Genomic DNA, 20,272 nt, shown 5'->3' on the forward strand with positions numbered 1-20,272 from the left:
GAAAAAAGCGTTATAACTTGGAGGAAAATATGTCTGTCAAAGAACTTGGATTATGGAGTACTTAACAGTGAAAAAGAAGATGATTTGTGCTTCTCTCATCACAGAGGTTCGGTGCCCTAATCCTGGAAAATACTAGCAGTGTGCACCAAAAAACTTTACATTTTATTTAGATTTTTTTTTCTTTGTTTCAGTCTTTCTTTTTGTTTGATGTTTATTATGGTTTGTTTTGTTTAGCTGAACAAAAAAAAAAAAAAGGAATGGCCCAGGCTCCTCCTTCTTCATGGCTACCAAAAACTTGAAGTGCCACCAAAATAAATAAATTCCCTCTCCCACCACCATTACCGGGCTTTCCTGTATCCCCCTCACCTTCTCTGGACCCAATCTTACCCCATCCAAGGGAGTCACAACCAATGTTCCCGCTGTGGTTCCCAAACCTGTCCTGGAGGACCCCTAGCCAGTCCGGTTTTCAGGATATCCACCATGAATATGTATGAGATAAATTTACATGCCATGGAGGCAAGTGAATACATTTTAGGTTAAAAACCTGGAAAGCCTGTGCTCCAGTCATGCCCCACCCCCTTTTTGAAAACATTTCATTTGTGCGTGCAGTGATGTTTACTAGAGATGTGAATCGGAACCGGAATCGGTTCGGTTCAGGTTCCAATTCAAATCTTATAATTTTTATCGTCCGGCCCGATTGGTTTTTTGTTTATCGGCTGCGCCCGATCCGATAAACAAAAAACCCACCCTGACCCTTTAAAACTGACCCCTTAGCCGCCCCCACCCTCCCCACCCCCCCAAAAATGTTTTTAAATTACCTGGTGGTCCAGTGGGGGCGCGGGGAGCAATCTCCCGCTCTCGGGCCGTCGGCTGCACTAAAAAAATTGGCACCGATGGCCCTTTGCCCTTACCATGTGACAGGGTATCCGTGCCATTGGCCGGCCCCTGTCACATGGTGGGAGCACTGGATGGCTGGCGCCATCTTTAAAGATGGCGCCGGCCATCCAGTGCCGGGTTGTTTTGGTGTGCCGGTTTTCCTGCCCTCCCCCCAAATAACTCCCGTTAGTGGACACAAACCCTTTAAAGATGGCGCCGGCCATCCAGTGCTCCTACCATGTGACAGGGGCCGGCCAATGGCATGGATACCCTGTCACATGGTAAGGGCAAAGGGCCATCGGCGCCATTTTTATTAGTGGCAGCCGTTGGCTCGAGAGCGGGAGATCGCTCCCCGCGCCCCCACTGGACCACCAGGTAATTTAAAAACGTTTTGGGGGGGGGGGGGGGTCGGGAGGGTGGGGGAGGCTAAGGGGTCAGTTTTAAAGGGTCAGGGTGGGTTTTTTTTTTATCGGGCCATCGGCGCCATTTTTATTAGTGGCAGCCGACGGCCCGAGAGCGGGCGATCGGTCCCGGGGCTTCCACTGGACCACCAGGTGATTTTAAAACGTTTTGGGGGGGTTTGGGAGGGTGGGGGAAGGTAAGGGATTATTTTAAAGGGTCGGGGTGGGTTTAGGGGTTGTTTTGGTGTGCCGGTTTTCCCGCCCTCCCCCCAAATAACTCCCGTTAGTGGACACAAACCCGATTAACGATTTTTCACGATAAATCGGGGGAATTTCTATTGTATCGCACTCTTTAACGATTTTTGACGATTTAAAAAAATATCGGACGATATTTTAAATCGTCAAAAAACGATTCACATCCCTAATGTTTACGTGCATATCCGGGCGGCTTTTAAAATCTGCTCGGTGCGTGCCGACCCGACATATTCATGCATCCTCTAATCGATGCGTGCATCGGGCTTTTAAAATTCACCTTAAAGGTTTTAGTGTGAGCTGAAATCCCAATATAACACAAAATGAGAATTTTTTTTGCTTTATACATTTGAAAACAGCATGAAATGACGTAACATGCATCATCAGAGGAACATTGTTTTCAAAAGACTGCCCTGCACACTCTTGCTTGCAGCACGTTTTAAAAAGGTAATGACATGATTGAAGCATACGGAAGGTCCTTTGGTTTCTTGCCTTCGATCAAGCTGACATTGTCCATGCATGCTCAGAGCTTCCTCTGTCCAGTTCCAGTTGTTGATGATGTCTTAAAAGGGTTAATAAGGGTCATGCGCCTTGTAATGAGTCTGATAATGTATTATGCATTTCAGATCAATACGAGCAAGTAAGGAGGGGTTAATGCAAATTTCCTGAGACAGGCTAGGCCTCTGAGGTGTGGTTTTCAACATAGTTTAAGACTGCTCTTATTCATCCAAGTTTCCGATTTAGCTGCGATCATGTCAAAAAGTATTCTAAGCCCATGTTTTGGGTGACTCAAGCTGTTATATTGTGCAGTCAATTGCAGTTTTTCAAAACTTGTCCCATGAATGTTGTCTCTTATTGAGAAAAGTTTAATAAAGAAGGTGTTGGAAAGTCTTATTTGAATAAAATATATGAGTGCCCTGATGCCTAGAGGGAACCATGAACTTACCATAGTTAGGGCTTCTGATTTTAAGTTCTAACCGCTAAACCCCAATAAAACACCCCAATGTGAAAAATATAAAACAGGTGTTTATTAAACACCAGAAAGACACCCCTTCTCCTAGTACCCCTCCTTTCCCTACCCTGGATCCTCTGTTTTGCTTTTGTGCTTTCTCCACGCTGACTCCTCAGTTGCACAAATCTATGTATTTGATTCAACTGTAAACATCATCTGTGCCACAAAAACACCAATAAACACCAACTTTTGGCATTCCCAAAGAAACCCTAATTAGCTGGAAAATAAACACCTACATTTATAATTTATAAACACCTAAAATCAGAAGCCCTGTTTATATTAAAATGTTTTATACTTTTCCTATCAGTCACCTCTCTGTCTCTATATATATATAGATAGATATACGAACACAAATGATGCCTGGTAGGAAACAAGTAAAAAATGTAAAACCATATAGAAAAAGCCAGCATATGTGATGCTTAACAATCAAATACAAAATAAAAACTGTGAGGGCTGGTGTTGCCATTAGGCGAACTAAGCACTTACCTAGAGAGCAAAAATATGAAGGCAGCAGAAACGCTGCACTGAGGAAGGCTGAAGATGAGGAGGAGCGCTATCATCACAGCAGTGGGTCTGGCGGGGTTCTCCAGTGCCTGTCAACTGAAGATGCCAAGGAGCACCAGCATCAAATCAGCGGCGCTGGCAGGGCTCCCCCAGGCCCCACCAGCCACAGAGGAGGAGTTAGCCGGGCCAGGGCAATTGAAACCTAACCTTGCTCCCCGCTACTCTGCCTTCTCTGTGATGGCACACGAGCGTGTTCAGAATCTGCGGCTAGCACGTCCTGATGCTGACCTCTTGTTTTGCGAGATTAGCAGTAGGAACTGACTGCTTTAAGTTGTGGAAAAATGCTTGCGGTGCCTGTACAGAGAAGGCAGAGAGGTGGGGAGGAGCGGGAACCAGCAGATCGGTTTTCTGTTGTTCCCACTCAGGCCCAAGCATGAGGAGGAGAGGAGAGGGTGAAGAAGATATTTATTGTAAACCATTTTGATTGTTTCTGAAAGGTGGTATAAACTAAACTAAGACTGATTCTTGATGTAATTGGGTGGTAGGTAAGTCCTGGGGGGGGGGGATGAGATGCATAAGGTTGAAGGTTTGCCCAGGGCATCAACTTTTCTGGCTCTGAAAACTGTTCAGTTTTGGCTAATAGATTTGCTTTATCTACATTCAGCTGACATGCATGCTTTATAGTATACATAGGCTTTGATAAGCTATTTTTACTACACAACTGATATGTAATTACTCCTGAAAGCACTTTAATACAGGGGTGGCAACTGTTGTATTATGAGCTGCATGCGGATCTTTGAAGTACAAACTGCGGATCATCAGTGAAGATATCTACTCCTGCACTGCTGATTGCTGATGCACACAGGGGCAAGGCATAGGTGAGTTGTCTGCCTTCTGAAAACAGCAGTCTTCCATAATGGAATTACTTGGGCTGAGTCTGACTATTCTGGCTATGGATATATTTAGAAGTTAGGCCTTAATGGATTCAAAGTTTTCACCCAGACACATATTTATTTATTTATTATTTATTTAACATTTTTCTATACCGACCTTCATGAAAAGGATTCATATCAAACCGGTTTACATGGAACTTAGGGTCTAACTAAATAATAAATAACCAGATAATAAACCAAATAACAAGTAGGCCAAAGCAAAGTTACATATAACAAGGAGATTAAACTTGGGGGCTAGAGTAGCCAGGAAGTAGAGAGACAGCGATAACACTATAAATTAAATACATATGAAGAATACTGGGACTGGTGTGAGCTTGTTACATATCATGTGAACTTGTAACATATCATGTGACTATAACAAGTATGAGAACAGAAAATGTAAACATCAGGTTGCAGAATCTGTGGTGAGCGAATTAGTATTGCAAGAGAAAGCCTGGGAATCTTCTGGGATTTTTGGGAAACTGTCTGCCTTTCTCACAACATGGTTTCAGATATGCAGATGGAAAGAGTAAAACTAACAGGAGGAAGGGGAGGGAAATGGTAGAGAGACAGACAGTGAGAGAGAATCTTCATTGACAGCAGCAATTCAGCTGCCCTAATAACCATAAGAAAGTATTTATACTACATTATTATCTTTGTAACTATTGCCTTTGCTATATCTCTGTATTCTGTCTTGCTTTCTGGAACATAGCTTATCATTAATAATAACCACTGTTATCCTGGTACCTATTGTGTGAATATGGCTTTGTGTTGCCTTAAATAACGGGTCCTGTAAGGGAGGTAAGGTCTTAGAGTGGTAGGTCCTATCCAGGGTGGGACGTGTTTGGGGGATACTGGCCTTGTGTGTATTTATTCCTTCCTTTACCACACACACACACACACAAACACACACAAAGCGAACCTGAAACATTCTCCCCCTTCTTAGCAGCCAGCCCACGGGTGGAAGTTAAATGCCTTTATAGTCCCAAAGCTGTTCAAGAAGCTTAAGCCAGACCTAGGGGGTAGGGGGAAATGCCCTTCACTGCTGGGGAGAGGGTGAGAGAATAGTGGGAGAGGGTGATAGAGAGTAAGAAACTGGTGGTCACCAGATGAGAGAAGAGAGAAAGAAAGACTGATGGGGACAGGATGGGAGAGGAAGAGAGAGAGAGAGACTGGTGAGGATAGGGTGAGTGATGGGACTGGGAAGGAGAGAGCAGAAACTGGTGGAGACAGACTGAGACAGAGAGAGAAGCTGGTAGAATAAGTTGAGAAAGAGAGGGACTGTAGCGACAGAGGGGGAAGAGAGAGAGGACATGATAGGGAGAGAGAGTGAGTGAGAGACTGGTAAGGAAAGGGTGGATGAAAGACTGGTGGAAACAGGAAGGAGAGCGAGAGAGAGACTGGTAGGGATGAGGGGGTGGATGAGAGCATTAGCCCTTTCTTAGGAGGAGGGGATTTTTGGGCAGTCACCCGCCCTACTACTCTACAGTGATACTCTTGAATTCTAGTTTTGTGGTTCTAGCTACGTGAAAGGTTGGCCACCCCTACCTTAATAGTTCAATAACCATAGTTTGACTTTTCCTTTTGTAAAATCTTCAAGCAAAGTTCATAGTTTAGTTAGAATCCACCTAATTCCTTCAATATTTTAGCAAATACAGATAAGAGATGTAGCTTATTCATTATATTTAATTTATCATAATGGCATTTCAGTATCATTGTATGGTATCGCAAACAACAAATTCTGTAACACAAAATGTTGCACTGTGTTTTAAAAGAAAATAAATTAAATGTGTTATCTTACCGCCAGCTTTTTTTTCTGATTATGTTTCCCAGTATCACCTCAGCTCTGTCAATAAATGAACACATAAATACACTAAATTCTCCCTTTACCATGCTTAAAGGCAGATTACCACAGATTTCTTTTTTTTTTTTTTTTTTTTTAAGAATAATATTATAAATAAACACTGTAATCATTTAACAAAAGAGACTTATTCTTGAAACTAAAATGTTGTAAAAAGCAGACATTTTTCAAATATTCTTTTTTTCTGCAGTGCTACAGCGGCAGGAACTTGGCTCTTAATAACACTGCAGGCAGGAAATTCCTGCAGTGACATCACTGCACATCCATATATGGAGCTACATTCCTGCAGTGACTTCAGAAATCAACATTCAAGGCCTGCAGTAGGAAGGGAAAGACTGAGGTTTTTTTTTTTTAAAAAAAGAAAAGCTGTTTCTCAAATCAGTCTTCATTGATACGTGATTACTGGGTTTATTTATAGTACCCTTTTTAACAAAAATATGTGCAGTTGCATGTTAATGGACAGAATTCCTTTAAACTGAAGTAGATTATGCAGTTGTGCATTACTTGGAAATCACCATTTCTAGCTTTAGAAGTTCTAAAAACCCTGTTCCCATGCACCTGTATCTTTTCTGCTTTGTTTCCATATTCCACCTCATAACACTCTGAGCTGATGGTGCTCCAGCGTTGCATTTTAAAAGCAGAAGGTTGAGATATGCAGTAGTTCAGCAAATCAGTATTTCAACCAAAACGGAGTCAATTGAAATATATTATATTCCATTTCATCAGACAAGTAGCAGGGCCTTATTTTTTTTATTATTTTCTATTTTTACAGGTATGTCCTTGGTTTCAGGAAAAATGAAAAACTTTTCAATTAGTCCCATGCATAGTGAATGCTCCTGATAGAGGGCAAATGAGAGAAGCTCTGAACTAAGGATGTACATCCATTTGCAAAGAAAATGAAAAATGCAACCTAACACCTTACTTAATTTTGTTTACAAATGAAACAAAACCAAAATCCAACCAAAATTCAGATTTGTATTTCTTTTTTTTCACTTGGGAAAATAGCACGCACTAACTGCAAATACCAGACACCATTTCTGAGTAGTGCGCACTATTTGCAGATGGTGTGCTTTATTTCCCGAAATGAAAAAGAAAAACAACTACAAAACAAAAGAAATCCTTCCCCCCCCACCCCCGGTAACTAAACAGAATTTGGCCAGAAAGCCCTCATAAAAGAAAAAAAATCCTCTGGCCTGCACTCCCCTAATCTTTACTGGGCAAAATGGCTGAGATCCAAGAGAGGCTCAGAAGAGCTGTGCAAAGGAATCTGATATTCAAATGAATTTGCTTACAAGACAAAAGTGAAATGAGAATAAGATCGACATCTAGTCTGCAAAATTCCCAAGCCTCCTCAAGAGTTGAATGCCTGTTCCTTAAAACTGTCTGACAGGGGCAAGACCATATAAGACAAACACAAATAGGCCTGGAAGTGAGGTAAACCTCAATCGATTATCAGAAAAGTGTGTTCATGAGGAGCTAATTAAAATTAAAGAGGTCCATATTTAGATGCCTTTTAGACCGCACCTTGAAAAGGAGATAAACAGGTTGGAGTCAGCCCAGAAGGTGGCTACTAAAATGATCAGTGGTCTTTGTTCTAAAGCACATGGGGACAGACTTAAAGGTCTAAACATATATGCCCTAGACTAGAGGAAAGGCGTGATAGGGGAGATATGATAGAGATATTTAAATATCTCCAAGCACAGGAGATGAGCCTCTTTCAATGGAAAGGAGGCTCTAGAATGAGGGGCCATGGGATGAGGGTGAAAGTGGTTAGTTTTAGGAGTAATTTAAGGAAATATTTCTTTACCGAGAGGGTGGTGGATGCATGGAACACCCTCCCAGCGGAGTTGGTAGGGACAAGGACAGTACCTGAATTCAAGAAAGCGTGGGATTTCTGAAGAAATGGTAGGGACTGTAGAGCTGAATCAGTTGATGTGGATGAGCAGACTCTGCCATCACATTTCTATAATTCTCTCCTGTGTTTCCTGAGTTTGCATAAGAGTGGTTAGTGATCACGCTCTAACAAACCCAGTCTTTGGGGGACTACCTGGATTACAGGTGGGGATTGAAATTCTGATTGCTTATTTGTAACCCTATGACTGACTGTGCACCACTGCTAACGCTAATACAAAATACTCCTAAAGTACCGAACTTGAATTTACATCCTAAACCCAACTGTTGAGAAAATATAACCCATTAATATTTTTTCCATGTTGTTTGAAAAGAATTAAGGTTTCATGATTTTTCTTATACTACAGCCTCTGGCTGGTTTTGTACATTTGCTTAAGAGGTTTGTATAAAACTCTTTAACAGTTTGAAATTCCTGGCATGGAACTTTTTTCTGCTCTGCAAACAAGTTGGCAGTGTAATAACTAATCAAACTATCAGCTGAGAGCACCCCTGTGTCTCCGAGGTGGCAAAGCCTTCATGCATTGCAGAAGCACTGTAATTAGTGCATTCTTTGGAAGGCAGTATCACTGTGGTGTCCTTGACATAATGATGTGTTGATATGGTCGTGTCATAGCTACAACAGTGAAGACATGAAAATGATAGGGTGGATACTTTTGTCTCTCTCTTTTTTTGTTTTCATTCGAGCTACAAAACTTGTTGAGGACTATATTCAGTCCTTATCTGGCTGCTGAATATATCCAATAAGATTGAGTTAGCCGGATAAGTTTATCTGGTTAACTTTAGACCTGCTCAATAGCAGGTCTAACTTATCCAGCTAAATTAACCGGATAAGTCTGAATATCGCCACTTAAGGTATCTGGCTAAGTTATCCAGATAAGCAGATCCTCCCTTGAAAGCCCCTGTCCGGCCCACCACTTAGATGGATAACTATTTAGCCAGATATGTGGCAGCTGTTGAATATGGCCAGATACTGAAACACTGCCACTTAGCCAGATAAGTCCCAACTTATCATGGTTAAGTGGCACTGAATATCAGGCCCAATGTCTTTTCCATGTGTTTATCAATGCGTACATATTGTCTACATACCCCAACCCCCCACCCCAAGATGGGGCACATAAAATGTGAGAAGTTTCTGGCGCCTTTCCAGAAGCTGAGCATCAGTCTCTCGGTATGGTTTAATAAAGAATTAATGGTCAAGAAGATGGTGTATTGGACTGGGCCTAGAGCCAGGGTTTTGTTTTGGCCAAGCTGGAAAGGAAATTCTTTTACACGAAACTTATTTCCTCTCTGTGACCTTCCTCTGGTTGCTTCTCCTTTCCTTCTGCCTTGATACTCACCTTTTGAACAAACCCCCAACCTTGAAATAAAGAAGGGTCTTACACCAGGTATCTTTTAGCAACAAAAACCTTGTACTTCTGCAAGTCCCACCAGCCAGAGTTATCAAGATTATTAAAAGACAGTGACAGAATCAGGGCTCACAGGGGTCCACGGCAAGGCCACAGCATTAGCAACAGCACAAAACATATTAACCACACATTTTCCAAGCAACTATGCACGCCTTCCCCTTTTTAAGGGACATACACACAAGTACTGTGCAGCTTTCCAGTACAGTAGACTATGGTGTTCATGGCCAGCTACCTCCTTCACCTTGCCATACGTTGTATTGGGGCTCCCTCATGGGATATAGTATGGTTGTCAACAAGTGGCGCTCCCGTTTTTTGGCATATATTTGAAAGTACTTTAAAGCGAGTGCAGATGTGTGTGGTAAAAGTACGTGCAGGGCTTTCAAAATGAAAACCCCGTGTGTGTCTCCCTTGACCTCACTCCTCCCTACCTCTTCCTACTTGTGCTGGGAGGTGAAAGAATGGTGCATTGTGAGCAGCAGGGGTGCGTTTACCTGCTGGGGGCAATGGTGGGAATTATCAGTGGGGATTTTTACCCGGGTAAAATGCTTTGAAAATTCTACTCTTCATGCATACACGGGGATGCTTTTGGTTGGAAATTAAAGAAAAATCAATAAGTGTTATTTTTAAAATAGAACTAGTAATTCCTACTATTTTTTATTTTGTGCTTCATTGTCTCTGTAGAAGTTTCAGTTGAGTTAGAGGCCTTTGCAATGTCTTAGGATATTGGTAAACCTGCTTTGGATTTGGCTGCTGACTCTTTTTGACCTGGCAGTTTCCTCTTGCTCCTTTGTACTTCCAGCACAGTCGAACCTAGGCTGGGATCTGGTGCTGTGAGCCTTCATTCACAACTGCCCTGGGTGGGGGGGGTTCCTCTAATTTATATCACTCTCTCCCCAGCACCATACCTAGTGTGGTCAATGCAATGACAATCCTGGGCTAGGAGCCATGCACCAAGGCTCCTTCTAGAACCCTGCAATCACGGGCCCTGAATCTGGCCACCAGATTCCGCCCTAAAGCAATGACCACAATTCCCTATCGCCTGCGGACTGGGAAGCTTTCCTTCACAGCATTCCCAGCATTAGTTGACCTGAGGTTTAGAATACCTTCCTTTGGGAACAAAATGTGGTACACAGCTTAGCCAATGAGACTCTTGATGGGTTGACTATGCATCAGATATCCAATAGCGTACGATCGGATGTACATTAAAGGATACTGACTCCTGCCCTGGATGCATTGTGAAGCAGAAATCTGAATGTTACAGACAGGTCCCTATTCAATCACAGGCTAGGTTGCAAAATTAGTCAGATACACTTTTCAGGCTAAGTTTGGAGGGATATTCAGCGGTGCAGCCACATTACTGAATATCCGGCTAAATTTAGAACAGTTCTATGGCACGACCAGAGCTAGCCAGATATGTTATCCCAGTAACTGTGAATATCAAGAGTTAGCTGGATAATTTATCTGACTAATATAACTCCTCCTAGAAATGCCCCCGGAATGTCCCCATGTTATCCTGCTAAATTTTAACCAGATAATGAGATGGACAGCTAAGGTTTAGCTGGATAAATGCCCAAAATATTCTAAAGTTGGCATTTAGCCGAATAACATCTAAATATGCCTCTAAATATGGATCTCTGCGTGTCTTCAGCACTTAAGAAGTGAATGGAAATCATTTACTGCAGAACCTGAATTGCGTTGTTGTACATACAAAATGGTTCTAGTGTTACATTTTAAGTTTTAGGTCAAGAAGCATATAAAATATGAAGATATTGAAATATATTGTGCATGAATTAGCTAGAGGTAGCTCCTAAAACATAACACATGCAGGAGCTCATATCTGTATGTATTTCAGATGCAGTTATCTCTTATGTCACTCTAGTACTGTTAATTTTAATAGTCTTAAAATTTAAAATAAATTTACCAATTCTGAAAATGCCTCTCTGCTGTAATTCTGCTGCTTTTCTTTAGAAACTCAGAACATGTCGGCAGAAAAGGACCACTTGTTACACCAGTCAGCCCATCTGCACCTTCCTACTGTGTTGCCACAGGTCTTAATCGATCTACGATTTTCTTCCACCTTCAGCCACTAAGGTCCCTTTGAGGTCTATTCAGCTGTTATCTGTCTGAGCTACTTAGCCGGATAGACCTAACTGGCTAACTTAAGCCAAGAGATTTAGCTGTGCCGCCGAATATACCCAACTATCTAACAATTATTTATTTATTTATTTAAAATCTTTTACATACTGTCGTTAAGTTATTTACCATCACAACAGTTTACAGGAAGGCACATATAGTAAAAAAAAGTATTTAAACCAGGTAAAACGTTATAAAAAGTGCCAAAATGGTTCGGTAACAAAGTGCATTCAATTATACAATTATATGATGAGTTTGTTTGACTTGTCCTTTTGCTACATTTGTTAAGGTTTACCTTACATGTAGGTCTCTCTTGTACTTCATATTCTATATAAAGTTATCAGCGAGATGCTGGATAAAAATAACTAAGCGCAACGTAAACTAAGTGCTGCGTGCTGAGTTTATGATGCTTGCCTTTCTTTACTTTCTCTCCCTTAGCCAGATTGGTTTTTATAGCTAACTTTAGGACAGGTTTACAAATTGACCAGTTAACTCTGAATATTGGAGTTAGCTGGATAGCCTATTTGGTTAAGTCAACTCCTCCAAGTTATGCCCATACCCTGCCCGCCATTAACCATCTAACTATTTAGCTGGATAAGAAGCTATCCGGCTAAGTGGTGGCTGCTGATCCCAATCAGATATTCAGCTATCACTACTGAAACATCTGGCTAATATTAGGCGCTGAATATGGATCTCTGCTTGAATTCTGCCATTGTTTCAGTTCTTATAACCTTTGCAAGAAGTCTGCTCCAAGAGTCCAACACCTTCTTAGTGAAAAAAGTATTTTGTCTTCTTTTTCTGGTTATAATTTCCTTCACATTTCAAAAGTTAGAGGTATTGCAATTTCAACCTGCATAACGTTTATCTACATCAAGTCCAAAAACGGAAATCAGGTAGACAGATGGCAGACTTGGTTTGCTGGTTTAGTGATATTGGAAATGTGATGATGTTAAAACCATGCATTAAAGAGCGGGAACAGTTTGTCATGTGTTGTGATTGGACCAGATTACTTACTTTCTCCTTACTACTTTCTAATGGATTTTGATGCATTCCTCTGATATTGAAAAATCACGTGATTTTTCTCTGTCATTTTACAAATATATTTACAGTTGATTTTCAAAAGAATTTAGGCACATAAATCCCAGTCTATGCGCCTAAATCTGCTTTGAATGTCATCATTATTTATAGCATACTCTTCCAATCAGGGGCCATTGCACGTAAAGGGATGGGTGTAACTCCATTTTGTACCTACCTTCGTGTGCACGCCACAGAGGCAGGGCTGGGGGGCGGAGTCAGCACATACACTTACAGTTTTTGATATAGATATACAGTTATATACCGAATGATGGTATATAAAACGCGATAAATAAAATAAATACACGTACAGTTTTTGATTTTAAAAGCTATGCATGTAAATTACCATGCACAAGTTATGCCTTGCTTGGAGCAGATGTTTCTTTGCACTCCACCAATTACCCGAGGATTTTCTAAGCAAACTTATGTGTGTAAGTCTGCTTTAAAAATACACAGCAAAGTCTGTGTGTGCACCATACAGGCAGATCTTATGTTATGCTGGCTGCTTGAAAATTACCCTCCCTATATATAAATCAGATAAATAAAGGTAGTAGAATAAATAAATTCATGTGTACTTACTTCCCAGCTGCATACACCTCAGCGGTATCAAATAGATTTACCCCATTTTCATATGCAATTGTCATTAGTTGCTCAGCAACCTGTGTGAAGTAAATAGATAGATAAGCTAAGAAAGGCATCGGTAAAGTCAATAGAGAAAATCCTCTCTACCATAAACCCAGATGCTGTGCAGTAGACTATGCTGGGATATTCTGTACCGACAACTGGCAGTTCACTGTGTTTAAATAAAGTTATGTTTTTGTAAGCAGGAAAATACTTAGGGGCCTATTTACTAAGGGCCTGATATTGCCAGATAAACTGCCTTTGAGCAGGCCTGAAGTTAGCTGGACAAACTTACTGCATCTGGCTATCTCTAAGTTATCTGGGCTGCTGAATATCCCAGACAAGTTAGCTGGATATGTTTATTCGGCTAACTTCTTCAGCTGGATAGCGATTAAATCTTGACCTCTAAAGGTTTAGTCTTTGGGAAAAATGCTTAGTAAATAGGGCCCTTAGATTGTAAGCTCTCTGGAAATACCTACTGCAGATGAATGTCAGTCACCTTGATAAGGCATGAGCTAAATCTAAATAAAGAAGATAAACAAGCAATATGTATACATGATATTCATTTAAAGGAAAAGCAGCACATTTCCAGGTTAAAGCCTTGGCGTGCAATATGTGTTGCACTATTGCCAGTGAGGACACAGAACATATTCTATAGATGCTGAGGACTTTGGAAAGCGGTGCACCCAGGATCTTGCTGGCAGAGAAAGGTCGCACATACAGCCCGAGGTGATGGCAGAAGGGACAGAGCATAAGGAATCTGCTCACATACGGAACCGTGCTGCATGGAAAATTAGCAACATACTAAAACATAAAATACAGGGGTGCTCTATAGGACTTTGAAAATGGTCGTGTCCTAATCTAACAGACAAATCTGCTATATATCCAATGTCAAAGGCATCCTCTGCCTTAAATTATTGTGGGCTTGCCATCTGATGGGGTGCTAACTGCCACTGGAGGTGAAATAAAACGAGCTCTTCGGGTATTGGCGGCAGCCAGGTGAAACGTAGCCTGTCACTGGAAGTTTTCAGCAACGCCCCGCGCCCCCCATGGCTCCCTGAGTGCATTTGCTGTGGGGAAACGCACACTGTGCAACTCAATGCTCTCTCTGTCAGAGATTGTTCCTATGATGTTCCTAAAATATATGGGAGCTTATCCACTCAAAAGAGGCTCAATGTTTGAAAAAAAAAATATAAGGGCAGAGGATGGGCAGGTGGCCTAGAAGCCCCGAGTAAAAGATTAGGGGGCTCTAAGAATATATGAACAGGACAGTGTCTACCAAGCTGGACCAAGTCCTAAGCTTCACTCTCTTGGTAATATATGCTTACTTCTGATCAAACGTCAATGTCTTTTCTTCTATTGACCTGTTTCTAAGAGCTAGAGGCCCATCTTCGGCCACTGTGTGGCTTGGCTAGTTAGCAGATAACTTTTTTTGGCTAACTTAGCCCATATGTTCAGTGGCACAGCCACACTGCTGAATATATCTGGCTACCTGAAAGTTAGCTAGATATTTTTATCCATCTAACTCAGCTCCTCCCAGGTGTGCCTCTGGAATACCCCTAACTTATCTGCCTAAATTCTAGCCAGATAATTATTTATCTAGCTATAATTGCCTGGATAAGTGGCTGAATATGCCAAATTTGCCATTTAGATAGATAACGTTTGAATTATCTATCTAAATGGCTTTTCAATATGGACCTTCTAGTCAGCGTATGACTGAGATTTCATTGTATTTGCAGTTTTACTTTTGTGCATTTTGCATTACTCTCCTTACATTAAGTCTTAATAAACAGCAGAAAACTAAAAGTGAATTATTCAAATATCTTTTACTTTGCTGAGCACCTCGCCTAGAGGGAGTGGGCTAAAGACTGGCAGTTGCAATAACTCTTTTTGATAGGACAGGTGATTGATGCTAAGGAATACTGAACAGTGCCAGGGGTTTTAAAATCAACTGTCATTTGTTACTTGCACGTGTAATTTCTGACATACACAAACAGTTACAGTTCATCTCCCCTAGAGTTTATTGATATAAACAGCATCTGGTAGACAGCAAACAATTCTCATGATATAAGAATTAAAACCCTTTTCCATGTCTTCCTCCCTTTAGCAGTTTTTTTTATAATGTCGCTTAGGTGATAAAAGTTATGTTAGGAAAATAAAACTCAAAGTTGTTTACATCACAACTGGTCTAGGACTTTCATATCAAATTTGTCTCATTTGTCAAATTAAATCATTTTAATAACTTCATAATTGCTTCATAACAAACTTAACATGCAAAATTCCAGATATGAACTCTCTTCTCATGTAATCACAGAAAGCAAGAAGTGTTTTCTTTACATTGATGTCAAGTTCAGGATGAAAGTAAACTCTTAATATGATTCTGTATATGGAAACTTCTCTGTTCAGTAAACTAGAGTTAGTCACTGAGTAAGTATAACCTGAAGTAAAAAATCACCAGGACTGGATGGTGTTCGCCCAAAATCCTGAAAGAACTCAAGCATGAAACTGCAAACCTGTTACTAGAAATCTGTAACCTGTCATTTAAAATAATCATAATACCTGAAGACTAGAGGGTTGCTAAGGTAGTGTTGATTTTTAAAAAGGACTCCAGGAAGGATCTGTGAGCCTGACCAGTGAGCCTGACGTCCGTGCAGGGCAAAATGGTAGAAGGTATTCTTAAATCAAAATTACTAGGCATGTAGATTGACATGGCTTAATGGGGAAGAGTCAACAAGATTTTAGTAAAGGGTAGATAAATCTATTAGATTTTTTTTTGAATGTATAAATAAACATGTAGATAAAGGTCAGCCAGTTGATATAGTATATTTGAATTTTCAGAAGGCATTTGACAAAGCCCTCCATTACAGAGTCCTCAGGAAATTAAAAGGTCATGGGAAAGGAGTGGTAACTATTGTGGTGCTATTGTGTGGTGCTATTGTGGAGTGGTAACTGCTTCTAAAGATTCACACTCCTGTCCATAATCTCTGCTCCGCCAATCAGAACATACTCAATTTTCCTTCTCTTAAAACTGCTCGGTTATCTGAGACCCACAAATACGCCTTTTCAATAGTGGAGCCAGTGTACTGGAATTCATTACCAGTTGCAATCCGTACCATCAATAATCCCAATCTTTTCAAGCGTGCATTGAAAACCTGCCTGTTTAAGCAGGCATTTAATACCTCTGATTAATTCCAGCCCTTTGTCCCGGCAGCACTATTTTGTCTTAGCTCCATCTCCTCCTGATACTATTCCACCTGTTATCGACTTTAGCAAGTAATTTTGTTCTTATTTAGTATTCTAGTATGTTTTACGTTACTATGTATGTTATTGTGTAACCTGCCCCGAACCATTCAGAGGGGGCGGGATATAAAAACCTTTTAAATAAATAAATAAAAGGCAGGAAACAGAGTGGGACTAAATGCTCAAAATTATTCTCCTGCATCACAAGATGACCATACAGGCAGCGCTAGCACCACCAGTATTGAGTACTGCGGGGCTGGCAGCACACAAGAAGGAATCGCAGAATGAGCTCCCATTTCCTCTGCTGCTGCTGAGCACAAGGACCTCTGCATTTTTTCCGCTGCCAGTGGGATGGGAATCCACCGGCGGCTGCATGAGCCTCTGCAATTCTTCTGCCACCAGTGGGGTCCACCGGCGGCTGTATAGGCCTCTCGCTGCTTCATGTCCCGGGCCTCCTTCCAGATTCACAGCCACCACCCTCCTGGGTGTGCCGCCCCATGCAATTGCATGGTTTGCACACCCAGTAGCATTGGGCCTGTGAATACAAGCCCCCCCTGGCAAATGACAGCTTCATCTAGCACCTCTGCCAGTTTAGATGGACTCGCTTTTAAAGGGTCACTTTTGACACCTGCTTATAGATGTGATTCTAGTCACAGGGAAGGTCATTTTCCCAGGCATTGCATTGGCTAAAATGGTGCTTTGTCTGTTATAAGATTGTCCACCCGATACGTGAGAGAACTTGCAAGCAAATGTCCTGCATGCGTGCAGGTTTACCCCAACTGAGATGTGCTCCAGAATTCGTAAGGGATTTAGGCTCATGTGCATTCAGTACTTCTGTATGTTCAAACGTACGTGTGCAAATTTTCCCAGATAACTTGGTGGGATAATTTTCAAAGTGAACTTATGTGCATACGTTTGCTTCGAAATCTAGTGGAAGCTATGTGCACATTTGCCAGAGCCTTAGGCAGGCCATGTGGCACCTATGTCCAAGTGAAAAAAGTGCACCCTCACCCTTAACACAACACACGGCACCTGGGAGACTGTTAAATGAGGGAGCTTTGAGTTTTATTTTCACCAAGCAGTTTTCTCCGGCAATTTTGGGCTTCCAGCTTAATCATAACCAATAGAGAGATCCTGGTGCCAGGAGCCTTCATTCACAACCCCCAGGGATCTTTTTTGCCCCTCAACTTTCTTTAATCCAGTCATTGCAGTGTCAGTCCTGGTCCCTTCAGAGCCCTGCAGTCATGGGCACCCAATCTAAACACCAGGTGTCGACCCCCTCCCAGTTATGCCCTCCCCATAATGATTATAGTATTAGGCCTATGGTAGCACATGTTAGGTGTACGCTTGGCCCTCAGAAAGCCATGAGTAAACTGATCTACAATTACAATATACTAAACCTCCCATACCAAAACAGCACCAACTGCCAGCACTCAATCCTACCTACGAAAAGGCAACAATGCAAACATTACACCAGATCCTAAGCACCAATACACCTCCTATTAAGAAAGCAGAACAAACCAGGCTGTTATAGATCCCCACACAGAAACTGCAAGCTAGCAGAGCACCACACCTTGTTCACACATGCCGAACACAGACAGACCCTCACCAAATTCCCAACAGAGAGACTGTAAATAGAAATGTGCAGACAAAAACTGAACTGGAAACCACACCAAGCCAGACTGTATGCAGTGCAACTATGGAAAAACAGAAATACCAGCTCTTCTTTCCCCCGACACGGGACCATGTTTCGCCGAAGCTTCATCGGGAGAAACAAATCTACAGAGAAAATTAGCATAAAAAAAAAAATGAACAGACCAGAAATAGGCTGCAGCAAAAGGACAAAATATTTGATATACATACCACATTGAAGTTATTTATACATAGGACGTAAAGTAATATCTGCAAAAAATATATTAAATATAAATGATTAAATACATCCTATGTATAAATAAATAATGTTATGACCGTTGGTCGCAGACGGCTGCGATCGCTATTACTCACTTCGGGTGTCGCTGCTCTCTGGGAAGACTCGTGCCTGTGGCTCGCCGTTTCTGACTCTCATGACTCCGTTCCAGGACTCTCCAGGGCGGTGAGGACGCTGCCGACCGCCATGTCTCTCCGGGGCCTTCCTAGGCGCGCTTGCGCGCTCTATGGCCCTCCTTTAAGGACGCCAGGGTGGGAACCTCAGGGGCGTCTCCTCTTGATGACATCACTAGCCCTGGACTCTTAAGCACCATCGGGGCCTGGCTCTAATCGACTTGGCAACGAGTTCCCTCCTTGCTGAATCCTGCTGTTCTCGCTACGGATGCTGGTTCCTGGTTCCTGCTCCCCCTGGTGTGAGACACTCTCGGGTACCCGCTCTTCACGGGCCCTCCTCCTGTCTCTGGCTATCCGCTCCTCGGAGGGCCCTGTGTCTTGGACGCTGTCTGCCAGCTCCTCGGGGTTGCTCCCGGAACTACTCTACCCGTGAGGCTCTACTTTGGTGTAGCCCGCCCTGCGGGCCATTGCCTCACTACTCTGCTTCATGGAGACCTAATGCTAGTATACCCCGCGCCGCGAGCCATTTCCTTTTGCTTGTGACTAAGCCGCGCCCCCCGCTCCTCAGGGTAGCGCGTTGTGAACTTTGGGACTGTGCCGCGCTCCCCCACTCCTCGGGGCAGCGCCTTGTATATTCGTGTTACTACGTCCTGCTCCCCGCTCCTCGGGGTAGCATCCTGCCTTATCTCTGAGACTGTACTGCACTCCCCCGCTCCTCGGGGTCCTGTCCTCTTGCACTGCCAGAGACCCCTGGGCTTCCCCGTGTCTCGGGTAAGCCTATGTCATACATCCCTTGCTGACTCTCTCCGTGGCTCCGCCCCCTGGGGGTCGCCCTCTCTAGCACTCCTCCATACCCTGCCTGCATTCCCCGCTCCTCGGGGCCTGCTCAGCACTTCACCACTAGGAGGACCTATTCTGGCCACCGCATCCTCACCCCAGTCTCCTGCTCTCCCTGTACTCGCTGGGCTGTGTCTCCTATTGCTCAGACCTCGCCTCCCGACGGTGAGGCTCAGTGGGGCTCCTCCCCGTGGATGGTACCATCTCTCACCTCGGGCCAAGGGCCCAATAACCTACAAATCCTAACAAATAACTTCAATGTGGTATGTATATCAAATATTTTTTCCTTTTGCTGCAGCCTATTTCCGGTCTGATCATTGTAATATATTTACAAACACATTTTTTGACGCTAATTTTCTTTGTAGATTTGTTTCTCCCAATGAAGCTTTGGCGAAACACGGTCCCGTGTCAGGGGACAGAGGAGGATTAATACATATTGCTAATTTCATTTACTTACAATTGTTACTAATTACATTTTTGACATTATAATCATTTGTTTATGGTCACTATATGAATCATCATTCCATTAAATTACTTGCGACACACTCATTTTTTATACCATTTCATGTGTTTTGCATTTTTTCCACATCTTGTGGTGTAAAACAGAAATACCACCATTCCTCATAAAACAGCAAACAATAAAATCAAGAAACATAAATCATAAATAGTAAAACCATACTAATAACAATTTTAAATATTTCAAAACAGCTGATAGATAGAACATCCAATAATTAAAAACTCATATCTCTATCCATTTCCAAAAGTCAATAAAATATTTCAAAACAGCTGATACATCAAATATCACCCATAATTAAAACTAATAAGGATTTAAAAAATCTCCTGCTGTCCATACCTGGGAAATTTTCATTTCCAGATGACCTGAGACTGTCATGGATTAGCAGGGAGAGAGGAGGGGGTTGTTGCATACAAACTTTCTGCATGCTTTCTTTCACACATGCTCAGTCATATACACATACATACTTGTTTGCTCTTTCATGCTCACCTGTATACACTCACACACAAGCTCATTTGTGCTCTCTCTCTCACACTCAACCATATATACACACACACACACACACACACATATATACACATATACTTGTCAATCTCTGTAACATGATAAATCATATACACATACTCTGTCACAGACTTCGTCATTCACACAAATATGC

At 42.2% G+C, this 20,272-nt stretch overlaps 1 protein-coding gene across 1 annotated transcript in view; it reads right to left on the bottom strand.

The window, feature by feature from the left end:
* KCNAB1 (potassium voltage-gated channel subfamily A member regulatory beta subunit 1) overlaps positions 1-20,272 on the bottom strand; it is a 306,923-nt gene that overhangs the window by 77,020 nt on the left and 209,631 nt on the right. Inside the window, exons 5-6 of the mRNA XM_029616487.1 lie at positions 12,942-13,021; positions 5,779-5,823 (exon numbers count right to left, since the gene is read on the bottom strand). Coding sequence (XP_029472347.1) covers positions 5,779-5,823; positions 12,942-13,021 — 125 coding nt within the window. The remainder of the gene's footprint in view (positions 1-5,778; positions 5,824-12,941; positions 13,022-20,272) is intronic.

The sequence above is a fragment of the Rhinatrema bivittatum genome, chromosome 9 (assembly GCF_901001135.1).
Source record: "Rhinatrema bivittatum chromosome 9, aRhiBiv1.1, whole genome shotgun sequence".
Taxonomy (NCBI): domain Eukaryota; kingdom Metazoa; phylum Chordata; class Amphibia; order Gymnophiona; family Rhinatrematidae; genus Rhinatrema; species Rhinatrema bivittatum.